The sequence below is a fragment of the Catharus ustulatus genome, chromosome 3 (assembly GCF_009819885.2).
Source record: "Catharus ustulatus isolate bCatUst1 chromosome 3, bCatUst1.pri.v2, whole genome shotgun sequence".
NCBI classification, from domain to species: Eukaryota; Metazoa; Chordata; class Aves; order Passeriformes; family Turdidae; genus Catharus; species Catharus ustulatus.
The window spans coordinates 46,275,086-46,295,047 of record NC_046223.1 but is presented as its reverse complement, the minus strand read 5'-3'; the positions used below and the strand labels follow the sequence as shown (position 1 = coordinate 46,295,047).

The 19,962-nt window shown below is 38.1% G+C and overlaps 1 protein-coding gene across 1 annotated transcript in view; it reads left to right on the top strand.

The window, feature by feature from the left end:
- Positions 1 to 19,962, top strand: part of ARID4B (AT-rich interaction domain 4B) — a 91,870-nt gene that overhangs the window by 18,143 nt on the left and 53,765 nt on the right. The window contains exons 3-5 of the mRNA XM_033054992.1: positions 11,573 to 11,683; positions 16,332 to 16,397; positions 16,995 to 17,085. Coding sequence (XP_032910883.1) covers positions 11,573 to 11,683; positions 16,332 to 16,397; positions 16,995 to 17,085 — 268 coding nt within the window. The remainder of the gene's footprint in view (positions 1 to 11,572; positions 11,684 to 16,331; positions 16,398 to 16,994; positions 17,086 to 19,962) is intronic.

Here is a 19,962-nt window from a genome sequence, read left to right as displayed (position 1 = left end):
GAAGGACTCTAGCTAACCTGTGGGTGTTTGTGAAACTTCTCAGCGGAAGTGATGGCACTGTGGAAGTCACCTTTGTATTATAAATGTGGGCATGTGGCACTGGGTGTTCTGTCTGCTGGGCAGAAAGAATTTGGTAATAGTGTTTTGTAAAGTAGGGTAGATTCTGTTGGGTGGTTGGCTCAGAACCTATCTGCAAGCACTCACGACTTGTTCGGGCATCTCATTTCCTCTAACGTGCTTCATGTCATGGATTTGCAGTAGCCCAGATCCTCTGAAGGGGTGAGGCTGGTGCTTTATTCAGTGAGTCAAGACTCCCTGCACATCAAATTGAGAACTTTACTGCCTTCTCACCTAGGGTTTTAGTGTCTGGGGCTGAAGGCAGCCTGCAGGCTGAGCTAGGGAGCCATCAACACTTGCCAAGAGTTCCATGGTGTGGTACGTGCCACATTAGTAGTTCACTAAATGGAACCTGCTGCATGCTATCCCTGCCTCCTGAGGGGGGAGTTCTTGGAAAAATAGCCAAAAAGTAAATGGAACATGAAGCAATGTCTTACTTCTGCTAAAAAGGCAAATGCCGTACTGGAATGTTAAAGTATTACTTAAAAATTGTGTGAAATTATATTTGTTTATCTTGCAATTAACTAGGCCATACCTGTGTCCAATTTTAGGCACCAACTAGGAGAAATATGTGAGGTAATTAAATAAAACTCTAGAGGAACAGTTCAAAATACAAGGCCTATAGGTAAAAATATATATATACATAAATTTTTACCTATAGACAAAATTTAACCCATGAGTTGTTTTTTTCTTTTAGAAATAGGATTACTCTTAAGAAGTTGCATCTCTTAGAAGCTACAAAGTGGAAGTACACTTGTCTCTATTTGCAATGTTGATAAGACAAGAAGTAACAGTAGCAAGGAGTGTTTAGGTGAGATGTTAAAGAAAAGCCTGTAAGCACTCCAGGGTGTGGGATAAGCACTCCAGGGTGTGGGATATTCACTCCTAAATGTAAGAATAGGTATTACAGACACCTGTTATGAATAATACAGCTGAAATGATCCTGCTGAGAGGAACAACCCTGATAACCTTTTATGTGTAATTAAGTTTTTGTTTGTTTTTCCCAGGAATCTCATCCATTGTAATTTAATATTTGATAAAGTGGTTAGATTAAGTTATTTCAGTCTCTTTGTAGTTATTTTCTAAACTAATTTTCGTAGTTCTTTTCTGAGTGTCTTGTCCCTGGCCAACAGTTTTACACTGAATTACTACGCAGCAATGGAGGGAGCCTGGCAGATGTAAAATCCACTCTCTTCTCTAAAATTTCTTGTGTTACTGTTTGACGTTAGACATTTTATACTGCCATATATGTACTTTTGGTACACGCTTGTGTACAGTTGGCTCTCTACTACAAATTCATTTTGTCTCCGGAACCACAGTACCTAAATTGTTAGTTCCTGAATGCTTGGATTTGTGCATAGCCTTCATGTGCAGATTGGTTGTGCTTAACTTACTAAATCGTGTGTCTTGAGGAAGGATTCATTCTCAGTAAGAAAACTCCTAGTTTTTTGCTTTGTTTCGTATTTACATTTTTTGTTTTGTATTGTTTGGCATTACTTTTGTGTACTTCCTCCATCATTCTCCTAGCTAGCAACAATGGCAAAAACCGAATCCAGAGGCTACATGTTAATTTTTTACCAGACTAATGATGTGATTTAATGTGTTATTCTGTAAAGTTTTAATGTTATAGTCTAAAAAGTACGTACTTTATATTAAATTACAAATCAACTACAGTCATGATTTCATGCAAACATACAAAATAGAATTTTAAATGCTTAGAATTTTAGCATATAATTTTATCAGTGCATATTTAAACATTGACAGACTAGTAATATAGCTGTATTTAGTGAATTGACTTGGGTCAGTGTTTCAGAAATCTCATTCTGCTCGGGGATTTTGAGTTGTATGTCATTCCTTCAGCTTTCCCGTTCTGTTCCAATTTAGGAGCAAAAATAACTCCTCCCTCCTTTTTCTTCCTCATAGCCAGTTTAGAAAGTGTTGTACAAAGAATGGAAGTAAACCAAGGCAAGAAATTTTATTTTGTATCTGCAGAAAAAGGAGTTGTGGTTTATGATTTGGGTTTTTTGGGTGTTGATTTTGAGTTTTGGTGGTGGGTTTTTTGTGGTTCAGTTTTTCAGTTTAGCATTAATTTACTTCTAAAGTTCTACACAACAGAAAATAGTTTTAAAAATTGATGATGATAATAAACAGAATCTTGATATGCCACAATTTCAGTGAAAAAACCCCTAACATTCTTGGGCAATTATCTGATTTTAGTATCTGTTCACTGTTCTTGCTCTTGCTATCAGTTTTGCTATCTAAAAATATTATTATATTTTTCTGTCAACTAAAACGCTAGTATTATCAGTTACCTAGAACACAGACAAATAATTTCACATACATAGAGTTTCCTGTTCTGTATATTGTTACACTGAATTTACTGTGCAACTAACTTCTTAAAAAGAAAACAATCATTAAATTGTCTTTGACTGGAAAGATAAATAACTCCCAAGAATTATCAAATAGTTTAAAAAATAGGTTTGGGGTTTTTTTCTCTTGAGATTTCATTGACTGTTGTTTTTTCCGACTTTACATAGTCACTTGATTATTTTGCTCAGGACTGGGTTGTTTGATTAAACTATCAAATGATCTTTGTTCCGATCCATTTGGAATGCAAGCACATTATTAGTAATCACTTTTCAGTGCTTTGAAATATCTCAATTTTTTCATAGCAGCATCTCTAGACAGAACTGTGGTACATTTTTTAAAATGAGGCAAATTTTCCAGACCTAATAATTTAAATAATGCTTCTAAGCAATATCTGAAGCTTTTAGTTGGCAAAATGGTGGTTATCAGTGTAAAAATTGAATTTAACTTAAAGTGCTAAACAGGTATCAAGAACATACTTTTTGCTGAATTATTTTACCCTCTAACAACAAACACTTCATTGATTGCTTCCTTTTTTTGACTTACGGTTCTCCATGCTAGAATGACTTTTGTTTCTTGTGCAAAACACAGGAAATTCGAAAGAAGTCTTAAAAATATTTGTGGTTAAAAGTCTTCATTGAGAAGCTCCTTATTTCCAATTAATTGTTACTTTTTAATCTGTATATATGTAGAAACAGTGTTCAGGTTTGAAATGTACAAAAAAGTTTGGCCAAAATTAATGAAGTTGTATCACTTTACAGTACTAAGCTATAATGCTAAATAGTTGGAATATTTAGCTAAACCTTACAAGAAAAAATGCAATCTGGTAGCTATGGCAATAATTGACTTCAAGAAAGATTTTATATTTAGGGGGATAAACAGCAGGAGTAGGCATTCAAAATATCTTCATGCAGTCTTTCAGCAATACAGGACAAGAGGCCTACAGAAGGAATTGTAAAGAATTGACATTATTTTTAGAGAGCTCGATCAGCAGTTCTGGAGTGTTTTTATTAAATAAAACATTCTATAGAGTGATATGCTATACTGATGGAATGAATACAGATTTCCATTCTTAGGTCTGAAAGTACTATAGAGAAACATCAAATACTTGCCTTTGAGTAAGGTGTGCATTACCCCCATTCTGCAGACTTGAAAGTTGGTACAAGCCCGCTGGGCCACATCATGGTGCAGCAAGTCTGTGACCAAATTAGGAACAGAATCAGAATTCAGTGGGTTTTATTCAGTATGGTAGGGGGAAGAAATACCTAAATGCTGTTATTTTTAAAAGCATAGTCACCTTTCTGGATTTGCTATTTTGAATAGGAAATGAGGTAATTACAGTTTAGATGTTTGGAAATTGCACTACTCAGTAAATTTCTGGATGGAGAATTGGTCTTTGGCAATGATTAGGATAGACTAACTTTTAAAATCTTTAAATTATTGCTTCTTATTTTTTTTAGTAAAGTTAAAATATGTTTATAATTGTATTCATCAACTTACAGTTCCAAAAAAAAGGAATTAGTTCCATAAAAATTCAACTTTGCATGGGTAAGTGAAAATAATTAAAATCCTTTCTGCATTTGATACAGATATAATGAATAAAAGAGGTGTTACTAGTGATTACTGATTTGAATTTCTTGTTTTGGGTCTCTTGGTCCATCATGATCTCAGAACCTGTAAATCCTTTCCACAGCTCACTTTTATTTGGAGAGGAAAATCAGCTTTTGAACCCTTTCAAGTCTTTAGGAACTTCAAGTAAGCTTGGCACTGGACTGATCTAACTGAGTAATTTGAAATAAAATAGCTGCTTTGCACCTGTAGGGGAGGCTAAAGCTGTCAGAAGTTGGTTTAATGCTTCCAGACATCGGTGCACTAAGCTCTGCTAACTTCCAGCTTGGTCGAGGGGAGAGACAACAAAGACATTTTGCCACAGTTAAGTGCTGTATAATGTTTGCTTACAAGGTTGGTGAGGTGTTACTTCAAACTTCCTGTAAATTTTAAATTGAAACTGGAAATAGGTTTCATTACAAGAACTCCCCTCCACCCCCTTTTCTAACTTGTAAATGTTTGGTCAGGATGTTTCCTAACATAATTTTGATTTTTGGGTAAATATTGATAAAATTGAACCATTTTCCTTCATAAATTTCAAAATTAATAGTTCTGCCTTTCTAAGAAATGTACAACAGTAACAAAAGCAAAAAGCAAGTAAAAATCTAGTTTTTCAGCCAGAAGAAAATTTGCTCAAAGCACACTTACTCTTGGGCTTTCATGTAATAGCCTTTTCATGTGGAAAACATCACTGCCTTTTATTCTATTTTGTAGTTTGCAAGTTTCAGAAAAATTCCTCTTGCTTCCTGTTGTGGTGTTTTCATTTCTGGAAGGTGGATGATGGGCCAACAGATTTACTTTTTTAAAAAGGAATTTTTTATTTTCTGGGCTTCAGTCTTTGTTTCAGATACTTCATTTGCCTTTGAGGAATTGTGTGTCCTAGTGATACAGTTTGTAGAAAGGTTTTAGAAGTTTCTTAGCTTTGTTGCTGTAAAAATACACGAGGAATTTATTTGAAATCAACTATGAAGATATTATCTGCAAAACTGAATATGTTAAAATGTTATAATAATAGTTTTTCCTGAAGATGTCTGATGTTATTATAAAGTTGAACATCCTCCCAACTACCGCAGGTTGAACTGTAAGCAAAATCTTGCACTCCTAATTACACTGTGATTTTGCTTATTAAAAGATTGATTCTGCAGTGTGTAGGTGGATCTCTGCTGTTGGGTGGAACTTACTGCAGTTTTAAAGTATTTAAGGTAATAATCTGTAAGTTAAATGCATTATTTAGGGGAGGAAGTATTTGGAGAGGAAATTTTTAATGTGTTTGTGGTTTTTTTACTTACATTCATGAAAATTTTTTTTCAGAACTTGTCTAGGAGATGTTGAGTTTACTCTTGTGTAAAAAAAATAAAAACAGAAGAAACCAACCAAACAAAACAAAAAAACCTGCTGTTTTAAAAAATTGAGTCTTTTCAAGCCTTTATTGCCCTAAAAGTTTCTGAAAACCTATTGAATGACTTTGAGGTGGCTGCTAATTCTGCAGGATGGAAAGGGAATTTAAGGTTCCAGCTATGTCAAATTTTTGCTTTTCATTAGGAGACTAAGATACGGCTTGGTTTTGGATTGCAGTAGTGGGGTATTTTCTGGCAGGTCTTCCTACTAAATTACGGGACTGGGATGACTGTAGATGGATTAGTCAAGTATGTATTGTAATGATTCCAGTTGCAAACTGTGTTTCCATCTTAAATGATGGACTACAGACAAACAATGAGAAAACACTTCCCTTGGAAAAATAACTTCAAATTACCACAGGCAGTAGGAAAAAAGTTTTGCCACTGCTCCTCATGCTTACTGTGGGCCAGAAAAAAAATCAGATTTTGAGCCTTATGATGCTTCTTTTTGAAACTCAGTAATAATTTGGATGGCAGGTGGGGTCAGGGGGAGAGGGTCTTGAATCTTTAACAAGCTTTCCTGAACCTTGGTTATTGAAATGAAACAGATCTTAAATTTTCAAAACAATTCCTTTCTTTTCATTAATTGTGGGATAGCTGGGGTGGTTTTTGCTTGTTGAAAATGTATCACTAGTTTCTTGACACAAGAGTCTTGTAGAGCAGATAAATGCTGCATTTTGAATGTTTAATGCAAACTGAAATCTTGGCTCTTCAGATTTCATATACATGAAAGACTGAGGGAAGGTTTTTCTCTTTCTATATTACTCCAAAAGCAGTCCTGCAGGCTTTCCTAGTAACTATGTCTGCTACGTTTCTAGATTGAATATTTAATCTTGTTTTCATGTGGTTTACTTGGAACATCCTGTGCATGGTACAGAAGAATACAGATTAGGAGATAGAAATAATACATTCACACACACTGCATTAGATGTGCTTATGGGCAAAGCACAATGTAAAGCAATTTTATCAGCTGCTGTATGGCATGACAGACTTTACAAAGGAATTTGAATATAGTAATGCAGCACAGTTGAAAAGAAAAAAAAGAAGTAAGGATGATTTCATCCCACGTAGATGGAAAAATGTATGTGCGTAAAAAAAAGCTGGAAAACCCACTTCTTTACAGCTTTAAAATGTATGTAAAAGTGTGATGCTACCATTTTAGATTGCAGTGTTAAAATATGTATTGCACAGTGCTCTGGAGAGATGTCTGTGTTTTCTCCCCTCATACACAGAAGACCAGAACTATTAACATCGTGTAAATATCCAAATTCAGAAGACATGCAGGTTGTTTTATGATGTGGGCATCTAGCCATTTATCAATCCTTCCAGGTATAATCAGCTTGAAGGCTGGAGCAGAACCCTTCCAGCAGCCTGCTTTTTCTGCCAAAGAAAATTCCGCCACTGAATTGGTGGAAATTGCTGACTGGTCACCTAGAGACTGCTTCTTATTTCAGTGGCAAACCAGCTTTTCAGCTGCGGCAGCTTGTGCTGCAACTCCGCGCACAGCAGTTGTGAATTGAGATAGCAGAGAAACTATTCATCCTACTCCCATTAATAAAACAAAATTAAGTGCTAGTAGTAGCATGGCGGTTGTCCATTAGTTTGGATTTCCTAATGGAAAGTGCAAAACTGCAGGAAGTACTTTTCTATTTATCCCTTCTTGCCTCACTCAAGACAGCGCCGGAACTTTTTTTTTGTAGTAATTTGGCCGATGATTTAGAATATTCAAAGCCAGGCGCATTCCAGCGGCGTTCCGGAGGAGCTGCACTGCAGGGCCGCGGGCAGCGCCCGCACGTTCTCCCGGCCGGACCCCGGAGTTGGTGCTCCGTGCCCGACTTCAGCAGCGGCAGCTCTCGGGAAGCTCTGCGTGCAGATTTACCCGGCAATCGCCTTACGGGGACAAATTTAGTGTACAGCAATCCGCGCTTAATCTGCCGGAGCCGTGGGCGCCTTCGGGGAGAGGGCGAGGGCGGGCGGCTGCGCTCGGAGCTGGCTCGGGCAGCCAGAAACTTCTGGCAGCTTCCCGGCTGCGGCCCCTCCCCTTAAAGTGGCAGCTCCCCGGAGAATCGCTGGTGCTCGTCTGGCCGCACGAAAGAGCGAGTCAGCCGGGCGCCGTGTGGCTCCGGCGGCCTGGGCAAAGCTGGAGCATGGGCCCGGCTGTCCCAGCTCCTCGGGGCGCTGCTCGAACCGCCCGGGTAGCGCTCGGCCCCCTGCAGCGGGTGCTGGGGAAGGGCTCATCCCGCTCTCCTCCCGAAACAGCCCCTCCGTAGCTGCCGCCTGGCCGCGGGGTACAGCCCTCTCCTGGTACTGCCCTCCCCTGGACGGGTGTCCGTCTGTCTCCCCGTGCTCCCCTGCGGTAGCCTGGCCTCGGTAATTCGTGCAGACAAAATACATACTCCTCTTGGAAACCGCCTGCTCTGTGCGTATCTCCATGAAGATTTACAATACCAGTCTTATCACTATAATAAAACAACCAAACTTACGAGCCGAGATAATGCCAGCAGCTTCACCTTTCTCCTTCCAGTGTGAACTCTGAGATTTTTCGAAAGAGTACATGTAGGCAGATAGAAACATTGACAGGATATCCTGGTGTGTGGACTGAAGCTGCTCTGAATGAAAGAAGTCCCTGATCTCATTATATGTGAATTATGGCATGTGCTGGGTATACTTCTCAGTTCTGCTGTTGACAGAAGTTTACTTACTGATTGTTTGTGATATGCTCCTGAAATGATCATTCTTATCTTTAAATTGTAAAGTGTAGGTGATTATGTTCACATAAAAATGTAAATGCCAATTTTAAAATAAAATAAAGGCTGAGACAGCAGCATATGATACTAGTACAGTTTTGTTTTAAGAGGCCTTCAAGAATTTTAAGAAGCCCAGAACTTTTTGTGTTAAAAGGTAGTTCCCCCCTTACCTTTAAATACCACTGCAATGAATCTTGTTAAGATATTTTCAGTATGCTTGTGATACCTTTTCCAAGATTACTGAACTATCAATTTCTAGCGGCATTTTAGCATACTGTTTTTTGGTTTGTTTTTTTTTTTGGAAAGCTGCTCTGAAAAGCCTAAAAAAAGAATAAAAACAGTGATAAAAATTCTGTCTGAGCATAAGGACATCTAATAAATGACGTAAGTTAAAGCAGGGAAGGGATAACAGAAAGGTAAAAATAGCTGTATACTAATTTTTAATCTCTCTAATGTTGGTGGAATTGAATAAAACCTGCTTGAGAACAGGTGACTCAGAGCTGGTGAGAATGACAAAGTCATGGTAACAATTATCTGAAATTAATGCCAGACTCTGGTTGTTACTTTTATTTTTCTAGTTTGCATTCACTATGATGCATCACATTTTGCTAATTATTTTAACTTGCCACTTTCAGTTGTTACTCTGTCACAATGAGGGAAGTATCTTGGAAATTTCAGTTAAGTGATTTGGGTCAGGGAAAAGCCTATGTAATTTATCTTTCGATGGAATAGTGAAATTGCAGGAAAAAATACAGCATGTATCCAATGAAGATTTCAGATACTGTTTTAAAGTATCTAATGATTTATAGTGGTAGGTAAAGAAAGTAATTTCATCTTTTTTTCTCAAGCCACTCCAATACTGTATTTCTAGTAAACATACCTCATTGGTAATCAGATAGTCCATATGTTTGCTATTCTTTGAAGTTCTTTACAGTAGTAAATATTAACTGATTACAGTGAAAGGAGTAAGAGTAATTTCAAAGGGTTTAGGCTAGAGATTGAAATTAACTTGTGTGTTCCTAACAGAAGTTCTTAAGTTGTTGTCTTTTGAATGAATATTCTTTCTGGAAGAGGTTGTTAAGAATAAGTTGAAGTAGTGATAAAATCATCACAGTACTGGTAATTATGATCTTTAGATTTTAAGAATTTAAAGTCCTTCTTAAAGTTTGGCTGTTGACTTGCCTGTTCCTCGGCTGTAAGTTTTCAAAGATCACAGCTTCAGATTGTATTGGTGCTCAACTTTTTTTGTTTTGTTTTAGTTAGTGTCAATAGCAGGGAAGAAAAAGCGTTCTGTATTTTTTTGTAAATTCACCTTGGTATTGTGGATTGGTCTTTGTGATAATTCTTTTGTCTGTATAGGGAAGTATAGACTGACACTGACACAACCAGCTCTTTAAGTTTTGTTCATAGGAGAATTATAGCTGCGTGCATCTGTGTGGACTCATCTGGGATCTGTCATTCTTAAAGTAATCTCGGTACTCCACAATTCCTTTTAACTTTGGAAAACGAACTGGCATGAAATGCTCTCACCCCTGTAGTGGTGAATGTGTTTCTAAACTAAAAAGTGCAGTGGAGCAGGAGGGATGCTCCCCTTTTAGAGCTTTATGGTCTTTGCAAGAGAATACATTGCTGCTTTCTTCTGCTCAGATTCATATTGTGTGAAACAGCCACTTCTTGGTTCACTTCAGTGAGAGTACTGACCAAAACCAAATTTATTATCGTCTGAATCCCTCTTTCAGCATCCATCCAAGTGCAGCAAGAGAAAAGCATTGCAGGCTGCCTCAAAGGCAAGTACTGTTGCGCAAACCAGGAGGGAATGAATTTCAGAATCCCAACATGCTTAACAGATTCCTTGTTAATCTCAGTGGAGTTTTATTGCTATTAAGCCTGGATTAGGAAAGGATAGGTGTTCGTGGATATACTACCACCAGCGTAGTATATCCTACTACTCTGCATCCAGTCACGTACCACACATGCAGGAGAGAGAGCGAGGTGTTCATTAGTGCGTTCATGCTTCTGATGATCTGAGAAAGTGCAGATTGTTCACAATTTTATAGTACTCAGAAATATATTCTATTGCCTGCCAGTGAGCGAGAGAGAGGCTGGAACAGAGTCACTATAAAAAACATCATTAATAAGAAGTTAACCCTGTAGCATCTAATGTTTCTCAATTTCAAGTTTTGTAAAACTTAAATTTCTGGAAAATAGTGCATTGAAGTACACACTTCCATGCCTTCTGATGTATTGGAACTGGAATCAGATTGTAGGAATTATCTGATACTGAGTGTGAGCACCTCAGTCTCTGACACCTGTGAAGATTTAGCTGTATGTTTTTCCCATGGAGAACCTGGATGTGCCGGAGATGCCCCTGTAAACTGTGTTTGGGTCTGTAGGGACACAAACACAATGTGGCTTTGATAAGGGCATAAATCTCTTTGCTCTGCTCTTGTCTGGGTCTCCATGGAGGCTTGCAGCTCTTGAAAACAAACCTCACTCCCCTTGTGTGTCACCCTCTGCCTTCCCTCTTCTCACCCAGAGCCTATGAATTGATATTTCATTGGTGGTTCACTTATCTGGAATCTCCTCACCCAGATTGTATTAAGGGGAGGTTGAGTGAGAGAAGATGGGCTTCTTTTGAGGGAACTGTGCCTTCATGATCTCACTCAGTATACTGATTTGACCAGTTCTCTTATTTCCTACCTCTTCTGTTCCTTATTTCCCTGTTTGGGTGTCACCTGTTCTGTGTTTCATGTCACAAAACCTTGTCTTTTGTCTGGACCCTTCATCTTTACTGTGTGTTTAGTCTCTATCAGTCTCCTACTGTACCTTGCCCGTGGGCTGCTCTGATGAGTGTCACCTTTACCATTTACTTTATTTGAAAGTGAAAAAACAAAATCTCTTCAGAGTTTTAATGAAAAATGAACCTTAATTATTTGAGGGAAATAAAGACCAATATTGTCATGTAATTTATCATGTCTTGGGGCAATTTAAGGAGAATACTTAGTTTGCCCTCAAGCCCGTTGTAGCAGAATTGATCACTTGCTGTGTCTTCTGATGATGCAGAGGCTGGAAGCCTATGTGATGCTTGTTGTAGATAACTGTGGTATCATTTTGTCTTATTTGTGATCTCACATCATGAGATTATATCTGTATATCATAAAATTGTAATTCTATTCATTATATTAGCTTAGTATTGTGTTTTGTGTTTTCACTGCTGTCAATTTAAGTTTCACTGGGCTGTTTTGTAATACTTTGTCCACGGAAATTGGTGGACCGCGGTAGTTGTATTGCCAGTGGTCAGTAATTAAAAAGCAGTTGTTTTCCTTTCTGTTCCAGGCAATTGATGAGCCTCCCTATCTCACAGTGGGCACTGATGTGAGTGCGAAATACAGAGGAGCCTTCTGTGAAGCCAAGATCAAGACAGCAAAAAGGCTTGTCAAAGTCAAGGTATGTGGTTTTCCTGCAAACACTTTTTTTGAGGAGGCGTGAAAACATGACTGATGTTCAAAATGATGCAATGTGAAACTACTTCTTAGTCTCAGGACAGCTAAGAGGCTGTCCTGCCCCTGGAGGCTGGCATTATGGTCTTTGAAATAACATTAAGTTTATTATTGTTGAAATGGGAGGGATTCCCCCACTCCCACAAAAAAAAAAAATCTGTTTATGTTACTGTTTTGTCATCTGTGTGTTTTTGACCTTCAATGCCATAGGCTGACCTTAAACCAGTTGATTAAAATGTGATAAATGTAGACTTATGTATGGGAGAATACTACCAGAAGATAGCTAAGACTACTAAAAGTAGGCTTTAATAGGGTGTCTTTTACTTGAGGAGCACAGGTCATTGCCATTTAGCTGTGGCAACTAGGCAGTGCTTCAGGAATAAGCTGAAACCTTTCTGCCTTCCGAAAAACACTTGGCATGTTGAGTCTTATAGCATAGCAAGCAGGGGGTCTCACCTAAGCTTCATGATAACTAGTTAATGACTGAATCAATATAAGCCACTTCCAGGACGAATAAAAATTCTGTGAAGGGATTGCAAGATACACATTTTAATATACCTTGAAAATTTAAAGTATCATTTCTGGAAGTAAAGAGAATAAAACACTGCAAAATGGCTGTATATTTCTGTTGGGATAATGTTGCTCTAAAAACTTCTGATTAGGGAGGAGGTATTACTTTTCTGCTTTGCCTCTTAACCTCACAGAGAAACATTACTGAGCAAGGATCAAAACCACCAAGAAATTACAGATTAGATGTTTGCTCTGCAGGAGTTACAGTGGCAGAATATTTTTCTTATATCTACCCTAAATTTAAGTGAAAAATGTGTGAAATGTGAGTGGCAATAACCTGGTTTTGAAGACTATTGCACACTAGTGTGCATTATTTGACTCTGCCCTCATGCTGTGATTTTTGCCCAAAGTGTGTCTGAGGGAGAGAGCATAAACCATAAACCCTGATGGGAAGGTCTGTTGTCACTATTTGATAGTAATGTTAAATACAGCAAGAAGATTTTAGTCTTAAACCTGCCAGAAGAGCAAATCAGTGTTCTTTTCATTTCATTAGTCAGAACTCTTAATAGCATTAGCTGGTCTATGCTTTACAGTACCATTTGGTTTGAGTGATTAAGTATTGCTATTTAAGCTGTTAAGCATCAGTATTAAAGTACAGGAATTTTGTTGTGCCTAGATCAGTGAAATCTTACCTCATTTCAGTTCTTTCGGGGACTTTCAGTCCGCCTCCTTAGATGTCCACTTGCTATTTATTATTCAGTGCTAAGTATTTTCTTATGAGTTTTATCACTTGGTTTGGACACTGCAGGGTTTACAGAAAGATCTTGACATGAAATGGAATTTTAATATAAATTGTTTGTGGTGTTTTTGTACAAAGCCCTCTGGATTCAGTTTTTTTGTGTGTGTTCACTGTTACTATTATCGCTTGGGACAGTTTGGCCCCAGTACTTTTGCTTCCTAGAGTAATGTGGTTGAGATTTTTGTGTGTAAGTGCTGTAACACTATCTGTTTACATTGTTTTTTCTCCACCAAGAATGTGTATTTCTTAAACTTAGCAGTGGCCCTCTGGTTTTCTCTGAAATTCTGTTTGGCTCTTTCTGGCACGTTGCATACTTTCCCCAGTGTTAGCTTTAACAAAGATTCTCATTATCAAGTGTGCTTTGTCTGGAATTTTGGTAGTTTATCTGCTGCATATTTTTTTTTCACTTGCTGAATGGGTTTCTTTTGGCCCCAGTATGTATTTTATGCCATAGTCTTCTAGAACTGCTGGAGGAGAAGAAAAGTCAGTTAACTTCATACTGTCAATTTTAGTGTAAAGCAGTCATTTAAGTTTTATAGCTAGATGTTTTGCTGAGAAAGTAGGATGACAACAAAATTCTTTCAATATGGAGTATTGCAATCTTCAGACAAGTAAAATGTTTAATTGTGTCTCCTTTTGTGTGATTTCTCCTTCTGTTGAATTCTACTTCCCAGAATATTTTGAGGAGATACCTCCATGATAACTTTCCCATCACAGCATAATTTAATAACTTCATTCAGTTTAATGTAGGTGCTACGTTTCAGTATCAATATGTACTCTTTTTCACAGTTTAGCAGTCTGTGACGAATTCTGTACACATTTTGGAATTCTACAGTGATGTATAAGAACATTGCACACTTACTCATGGGAAGCAGTAGAACTTCACATTTGCCTGATCTTTCAACAAGTATTGAGGGCAGTTCAAATTTGACTCAAGGGCAAGGCTTTGAGTGTTACAAGAGAGTTAGTCCACTTTATCAGATCTGTTACAGCTTTTTTTAGAGAGTTATTTGAGCCAGTTTATTTTGGCAGCATCTCCTAAAGCAATTAACAGCATCGTCTACCATCACTTGCATTTGGGCACCCTGCACAGAAGTTTTAGAAGAAACTGTTTTCTGTGTAGTCTTTGTTAAACGGAAATAAGTAAAGCTCCTGTAATAGGACTTACCAAGACTGTCTTTTCAGGATGGTGATGAAAATAGAAATTCCACCTGAGTCTAACCAAGTTGATGATGTGCTGAATATCTTAATCTTTTGCCTGAGACTGCTAAATACTGTGAGAATTAAATCCCCAACTAGTAAATAACTGACATCACTTTGCTTCAAGAAAGGCCAGCAGTGTCATGCTGAGTTTGGAGTTTGAATATTCATGTTAATAACCAGTATTTTTGAGCACATATGAATATCTCGAGAAGCAAAAACTGTTGGCATCAAAACTCTCCCTCCAAAGAGTCAAAGCCCCAAGACATCTTTAAAAAAGACAAGCCATTCTGGAATACACAATAACATCTTGCTTTTTTTACCTTTCATAAGTCTCACGGTTCTGGATAGAGTTCCTTTTTGCTGCAAAATACATTTGAGATAACTACAGAAAGGATGTCTGTAAATCAGAATTGATCTACTGGCCATTTCACATGAGCCACTAGTGACCCTTGGTTTCAGATTATTTTGCATCTTAAGTAAATTTTGGCTTTCTAGATAAATTCCCCCAAAGAGAGAATTCAATACCTGTATCTGTCAGGATGAAGTTCAGAAGAGTAGTCCTTGCTGAGGTTAATTCCTAGCCTGAATCCTTTGTCTGCCTTTTGGTTACCAGATATGATTATGTCTGTGTGGTGGACAAAGTATTTGCCATCAGCAGGTGAGATGTGCAGGTCTAAAAAGAACATACTCTACCAATTATATGTGTTGCTGTAGTTCTGACAGAAGATAGATGACTATTTCACTGAAGTAGCACCTGGAAGGCAGCATAGCATTTTAGTGCATTTGTTTTCTAATCAGACAGTCAAAATAGATTGTCCTTAGTCCTGGTTGTAGGTGCTATTCTTGGTAATACTCCTTAAAATCTCCTCTCTGAGAAAGCTGTGTAGGAGAGTTGGTGTTAGAGAACACTGGTTCTGAAGGAAAATTTACTTTTGCTGTGTGCTACAGTGAAACTCCAAACAGCAGTGAGAAGTGCTTGTGGCTACACTTGTAAAACAAGCGCAGGGTTTTGATGTAGGATTGCTGTAGTTGAGAGCTAGTGTTACACAGCTGGATCTTAGGTTACAGTCTTATTTCAAATACACAGTAAAACATCATATACTTCAACATCAATACACAAAGAGAGTAGGTTCTGCTGAACATCAGAACATCATTTGTTTGTTAATAAATGTACATAGGTATATAAAATCTAATTCCAGAATTTTCTCAGTTTCCTATAATTTTAAAACTGGAGTGGAAATAAAGCTTCAGATGTAATTAATCCTATGACTTTCAGTGCAACCAAGTTAATTGAGAATGAAGTGAAAGGTAAATGTGTATAGCACCTGATGCAGATAACTTAATCATACATTTGAATTTCCAGACCAATTTTTTTTTCCTGAGGACAGAGAATGTAGGATTAAAGGCAGCAGACTTTGTATCTTTATGGGAATAACAGGGGAAATACTTTAATATGTTTATAGGATGTACTTACTCCAGTTTTGAAAGACTGAAAAGTTAGCTGTTTTTACATTTCCTTCCAATTAACTCCACATGTGTGTAGGCTAGACTGACATTAACTGAAAGGCTGTTGAAGTTGCTCATTTTCTTTAGTCAACAGCAATGTCCTGTACTTTTGTGAGTCTTTCAGCCATGAAGTGAAAAATGCACTTTTATCAGCAAAACATAAAGGTGCTAAAACTGTTTGATTTCAAAGCACTGAAAAACAAGTCTTTCTTTAAAGTTGTACTCAGAAGTCTTGAAACTTTCTCCTTTCTTGCTGTGGTACTAGGAAAGTTCAGATCATTTAAGAGAACTGCAGAGATAATTTTGAACCATTAGACAGTCTTGTTATACTCGTGTCTGTCATTTCCTTTAGAGATAATGATTCCATTGTGAAAGATAAAAAATATTTTAGGAGTTTTGATAACTAAGAAATTAGCCCCACATATTTCTAAAATGCATTAATAAAACAGCTTTCAGCAAGTGGAATAATTATGGTGATTAATTGTAAAATGAGAGTAGAAGAAGAGCTATTGACATTTGCATGTGCTTATGCTGCTCAATTGTATCAAGTGATTGTCAGTTGAATTATATTTTTTAGGTAACCTTTAGGCACGATTCTTCAACAGTGGAAGTGCAAGATGACCACATAAAGGGTCCCTTAAAGGTAATAAATTTGGTGTATATCATGCTAATGCTTTGAAAAACATTTTTATTTTCAGTATTTGACATAAATGTGCATACACAGTATGGGGTGAGAGTAGAAGGTTCAACTTATTACACAGGCTAGATAGGATCACAAAGCATAAAAGATAATGCTACAAAGTTAAGAGATAGTATACTCTTCATGTTAGCTTTTCTCTTTGTAGTTAAAGGGGGTGCCGTGCAGGCTAGTGCAAGCCTCTTTTTTCTTTTTGCCTTAAAGCTAAGAAGTATGGCTAGCACCGATTTTTAGTCACCATTCCTTTGGAGAACTCGGCAGGAGGATTTGATGGGAAAGCTCTTATACAAGAGAATGACATCACTCAAATTGGTTCTTGTTCCCCACCTGCTGGCAGGAAATAATCAGCTCAGTTAGTTGGCTTATTTTAAAGGAATGAAAAAAGAAGTTTGAGGGATACAAGTAGGTTCAAGTGAAACCAGAAAAACATTTTATATTTGACATGGAATAGGTTAGAAGTTATCTCTGTTTGCTAACACAGAAGTGTTGATTTCATCACCTGTTTTAGAAACTCTCCAGTGCTAAGTGAGTTCTCTATTTTAGGTAGGAACAGTTGTGGAAGTGAAGAATCCAGATGGAACATACCAGGAAGCAGTTATCAACAAATTAACAGATGCAAGTTGGTATACTGTAGGTAAGAGAAAGATTTATGTATTTGTATAAAACTTATGACTTAAAAAAAAGACTGTGACCCGGACATGTCCTAAGCATGGTGAGAGATTTTTTTGGAGATGCTTAGGTGTTCAGAGTTCTTACGAAAAACCTTTAAAGATAAACTTCTTATTTTTGGTTTTTATAAGAAACTGTACCCTTTACAGTCTGAAATTGGGACACCAAATAAAGATGTAGTGAGTTGCTTCATAACTGGTGACTGCTCCTTAGATGTTTAATACACCATTGTTAAATATTATGATGCAAATTATGCTTAACATATGCTTTTAAAAAAATGCAAAGAAGAGCGCTTTTCAAACACAAGCTGCAGCACCTAGCTTTCCCCACTCCCAGTCTTAACCCTTACAACAGCTGCTGTTAAAATACACATAGCTTGTTATAATCTGATATTTCAGATGTTTGATAATATACCACGTGCTCTCTAGCCAATAGAGGGTGGAGGTTTTTTTAAATTTACATAGAGGAAATCTATTGATTCTTGAGAAACCTCATCGCCCTCTCCTGGGTAGATATGGGAGGATGAAGACTAGATCTTGAAAGAGCTTTAGAGGGACTTAGTTCTTTTGAGGTATGGATTGTTGTTAATGAAGTGATGTTGAACAACTAGGGAAAGACTTTATTTTCCCTTATCATAGTCCTTTCTGAAGGGAATAGATCTCTAAATTTAGATCAGACCTTACAGAAAAGTGTTGAAGAAAATATGTCTGTTTTCTGATTGGAGAAGTAGAATCTAATCTAGTAGAGGTGAGACTGGGTAGGATGGGCTGAAACATAACTTAGAAAGACAAGAATTAACATTATACATAGTGGTTTGGTCATTAATACTGAAGTGGATCAGATATGAGAGCTTTTAAGAAGCAAATGGTATAGCTGGTGTTAGAACTGTGTTGTATGTCTGTGTTTCTGAGAAAGTGTGAGGTTGGCAGTTCAGCAAGAAGAATAAGATAGGAATTCATGCAGTTTAAATTTTAAAGGTAGATGTCACAGAGTTGCAGTCAAAGGAGATGTCTGTCAAAAATCCTGAACTTGAGAAATAGGAAGAAGTATGGGTTTCAGTCTCAACTCCTGTGTTTGTAGATAAAAGCAGACAAAAGCATGTTGACCTTGCAGAATTGGTAAAAGTGGCACAGTTGCTTGCAGTGTAGTGCACTTTGATGGAGAATTGGCTGTAGCTGTGGAAGGTTATTCTAATCTTTGTCAGGAGGGTGAGTGGAATGAGACAAAAATGACCTTTACTGAAAGTAATGACTTTGAAGACCTGATTGAAGGTCCTACTGTGAGATGTAGTTACCATTTACCAGTTTCCAGAATTGGCACACATCTTAACTAGCTGTTACCTAATGTAGTTCTAGCACTTGCTGATAGCATCTAATTATTTGCACTGTTAATGATTTTATGAATGAAATTGCTGTGATTTGGTCAAAAACTTTTTGAAGGCATAGATCCATCTGAAGTAGTACCTTTCCAAAAATTGCGTAAGACCAGACATGCCATTGCAGCACTTTCTAGAGAGGAATAACCCTTTGGGGGCTGCTTGAGACCTCTTTTAACACTGAAGAATGGGCAAAGTTGCTTTGAGTGTCCCTGTGTTTCTTGTATTCATAAGGTGTTGTCTGAATAGAAGTTGTACATCAATTTGCTTACATGGAGTTTTTATGGTACTACTGCTTTCCTACCAAAGAAAAACAAAAACTAAATCAATTTTTTATAAAAATCTGACTAGTATAGTCTTTTTTAATTAGTATAGCACTGTATATTTATCTTTTTAAGCATAAAACATGTAGATATAATAGGCATACATATATAAATACACACATATACATACATACATACATACGTGTCCTTAGTTTTTCCTGACTTGTAAAAAATCCTCAAAGAGCTCACGATATTTAAGTCCTGGTAACTAGATACTGTTTTGCCATTCATATAAATGTCTCTTAAAGTCTGTGTTTACTATGAGGGAGGAAGAAAATGACAGGATTATTTGTTTTACTAAAAATGCACAACTATGCATGTTCAAAAATAGTCTTATCCCCTTTTGTACTTTTTTGCCATTACAATGCTTTTTCACAGAATTGGAAGTGGTTTTGGTTGCAAGTTGTCTCTTTTCTTCCCCGCCTTCCCTGGCTTTTTTCTTGCAGTTTCAAAATATGTGATTTTTAAATACATTACACTCTCAATGCCTGCTCAGTAGATTGCTTTCAGGATGTTCCAATAGATCAGAATGTCTTACTCATTAAGTCAGATATGCCATGGTGGACACATAAATCTTTCAGGGATGTCAAGTTTTTCCTCTGAAAGTACAGTAAATTCACGAATACAAGCCGCACTGAGTATAAGCCGCCTCTCTGGGTGTTGGCAAATATTTCGGTTTTTGTCCATAGATAAGCCGCACCCGAATATAAGCCGCTCTGTCGTTCGCAGCGAGGACCCGCGTGCAATTAGTAACAGAACCGCGGGAGGGCGGGGTTTACTGGCTGAGCTAAGGCTGTGCAGGCTCGGCCCGCTAGGGGCCGCTGACGGGGCCAGGTGGCCCAGCCCGGTGCTGCCGCTCGGGGCCGGCCGCCGCTGCCCCTGGGCTCGGTCACCCCGGGTCGGCGCTGCCCCGCGGTGGCAGGCAGGGACGGAGCTTCCCTCGCTCCTACGGCAGCAGCGGCGGGCAGGGACGGAGCTTTCCCGCGCCCGTGGCGCCGGCGGCGGGCGCGGACAAAGCACCCCGTCGGCTCCCCGAGCCGCGGCAATGGCGGCGCGCACTTCCCGCCCCTCCCCGGGTCGCGGCAATGGCGGCGCGCGCTTCCACCCGCCTCCCCGGGCCACAGCAATGGCTGCGCGGGGCTCC